This window comes from Trypanosoma conorhini (assembly GCF_003719485.1).
Source record: "Trypanosoma conorhini strain 025E chromosome Unknown Tco_14.4_contig_00531, whole genome shotgun sequence".
In the NCBI taxonomy this organism is placed as follows: Eukaryota; Euglenozoa; class Kinetoplastea; order Trypanosomatida; family Trypanosomatidae; genus Trypanosoma; species Trypanosoma conorhini.
The window spans coordinates 11,062-13,522 of record NW_021704610.1 but is presented as its reverse complement, the minus strand read 5'-3'; the positions used below and the strand labels follow the sequence as shown (position 1 = coordinate 13,522).

Here is a 2,461-nt window from a genome sequence, read left to right as displayed (position 1 = left end):
TTTGACGGGGAGGAAACCCCACTGTTCGTCTTTGGCTATTTCCCTCCTTCCTTCCTTCTTTAATTTGCTTATCCACGGGGTGGGATTTCATTTTTCTTTTTTTCCAATGTGTGCACTATGACAACACCATAACTGCTCGGTGGTTTCTTGTGCCTCTGATTGGGTGGAGGGAGAGGAGGAGAAAAAAGGGTTATCTGCGTTTCTGGGCAGTGGGTGGTGGAGACTGTTGTGATGTAAATAAAGCGGCTGCAACGTACGTGTGTTTGTGTGTGTTTCTTACCGCGTGCTTCTCTCGGAGGTGGGCGGGGGCGTGGAAGGCTGACTCCCTTTGTGTTTGCGTCTTCGCTTTTTCGGTGGGTGTTTTGCCGCCTCGCGGCTCCCACTGCCTCCCCTTCGTCTCGGGCTCACGCGGCGCGTGTGTGCCTGTCAGGCGACCGTTCGCCTCCACCAGACGCGGAAGCGTGAATTGTGCGAGGAAACGGTCTTGGCACGAGAAGAGACGCTTTCCGTGCCCGCGTCATTGTTTATTTATTTGTTATTGTTTATTGTTATTAGTATCATCCCCCCCCCTCTTCACGGGGCGTGTTGTGGCCGCATAGTTCACTGTTTAGGTAAGACGAGGGGGAGGAAACAGTCCCAGTTCAAGGTAATGAAACTGGGGAAGTCCCAAAGCGCTAGATAAATAATTAAAAAACAACAACAGTTGTACATCGGTACATGCACGCAAACGTATATGCCCGTGTGCTTTGAATGATATTAGTTTACAGGAGCTGAAGCCATGTAATGTGTAGTAGTAAAATGTAGGAAAGTGCCAGGGAGGTGGGTGGTGGGGGGAGGGAAAGATAGAGAAGGAAAGATGTATCATGACCCCGTCTGTTTGGATAGTTGCATCTTTAGTATGTGTCCTTTTCCCTCCCCAATATATATATATAAACACACACACGTCACTTACCCCTTACCCCTTATCCCATTTTTTAATTTTCTTTTATTTCGTTTTATGTGTTCCTTGCTTGTTCGATTGATTTTACCTGTCGCGTTGCCTCTACTCCCAACTTGCCGTCGCTGTTCGAAAGAACCAACGCGGTGGAGCTGACTGTGGCCTTCTGTGTGTCTTGTGCAGCACGGGGTTCCGCTTCTTCCTCCCCTGCTGCTGCTGATGCCGTCTGTCACCGCGTTTTTTCCATCTTCAATCGTTTCTTTTATTTTCCCCTGGCTCCTGCGCGCAAGAAAAACAACGAAAAAAAAAGAGTGCTGATTAATGCCGGTTAGCAGCGAACGTGAGGCGAAGTAGTAGAAGCGGAGATGCCAAGGCTGTGAAGCTCTGGCGCCGGCAGGCTGTGTAATGCACTGGAATGGCGTAGAGGGCCGGGTAGCGTTTCCGCTTGTTTATTCCTCAGCCCGAGGGGCGACGGTGACGGTTCTCTGCAGGCGCAAATCCGCCCGTGGTTGGCGAGCGCCGTGTTCTGACGGCGATACCGAAAAGAAACCCGAAAGTGAGGGACGGGGCGGAAGAAACGTTGAATTCGATTTAGCGCCGCTCGACGCATTTGGTTGGACTTTACGCATATTGTTGCGATTGAGGCTAATGTCTGGTGATGCCCGGGCACCATCCGTCTGCTTTCGTCTTTTTTCCACATTTTTTTTTCTAGGCTCCAATGCCCGGAGAAGGCTACAGTCGCTGTAGCAGCGACGCTGATCTGGATTCGGGAACGGACATTACTAGGGGATCCACCAGTGTGTCGCAACTGTGCAGTCCCGTGCAGTTCGAATTTTTTGGCTTCAGTGCGCAGCACCAGACGGAGGGACGGCTGGATTGGGTCCGAGCAGGGAGGGCTGCCTCAGGGCCGACGGACAACAACAACCTCAGCGTATATTCGGTGCCCATGTTATCGCCGCCGCCAGCAGCGTCTCCAAAGACGCGGGGAATGAGGAGAGAAAAATCACGGAATGTGGGATTATCAAGAGAATTCTTGATGTCCATGTGTTTTATCAGCCCACCGTGCTGGGATGGTCCCTCTCTCCCGGACGGAGAGCAGACAGTTTGCGACGCCTCAGACTCCGAGAATCACGACGTATTGGACGAGTACGGGCTTTTTGCTGCCGTTGCTGACGGTGGGAAGTTAAAGCCACTTGTGCCTGACGGCCCCGCGCAAAAAAGTACGAGGGGTTCTGTGTTTGACATTCGAAAGGCGAACCCCAGTCCTCTTGCAGCCGAGTTGTCACTCTCGCCTTCCGGAAACCAGTGTCTTCGGGAATGCAAGGAGAGGACGACGGCGGCGGCGGCGGCGGCGGGGGGCAGCGAAAACGAACTAGGGAATCAGCTTGTGAGTCGCGAGAGAGCTCAACAGAAAAGTCCGGAAAGCCGCTGTGGATTGGAGCTGGCGACTTGTCCATGTTCGGCGCCCTCGCGTAAGAACTTGGCCGAGCAGCCCTCGCGTAAGAACTTGGCCGAGCTGCCCCC

At 52.9% G+C, this 2,461-nt stretch overlaps 2 protein-coding genes across 2 annotated transcripts, besides 2 other annotated features; one reads left to right on the top strand and one right to left on the bottom strand.

Annotated features, from left to right (window-relative positions):
• Positions 1 to 39: 39 nt before the first annotated feature.
• Positions 40 to 61: a microsatellite.
• A 458-nt stretch (positions 62 to 519) lies between these two features.
• Positions 520 to 553: a microsatellite.
• A 712-nt stretch (positions 554 to 1,265) lies between these two features.
• Tco025E_07161 (uncharacterized protein) lies at positions 1,266 to 1,610 on the bottom strand (the record flags this gene model as incomplete). The annotated part of the gene is made up of 1 exon (XM_029374028.1): positions 1,266 to 1,610. The coding sequence occupies one exon, from the start codon at positions 1,608 to 1,610 to the stop codon at positions 1,266 to 1,268; it is 345 nt and encodes a 114-aa protein (XP_029225934.1).
• Positions 1,611 to 1,655: 45 nt separating this feature from the next.
• Positions 1,656 to 2,459, top strand: Tco025E_07160 (uncharacterized protein; the record flags this gene model as incomplete). The annotated part of the gene is made up of 1 exon (XM_029374027.1): positions 1,656 to 2,459. A coding segment is annotated over one exon (804 nt), but the record flags the coding sequence as incomplete, so codon positions are not given.
• Between the last annotated feature and the right edge of the window lie 2 nt (positions 2,460 to 2,461).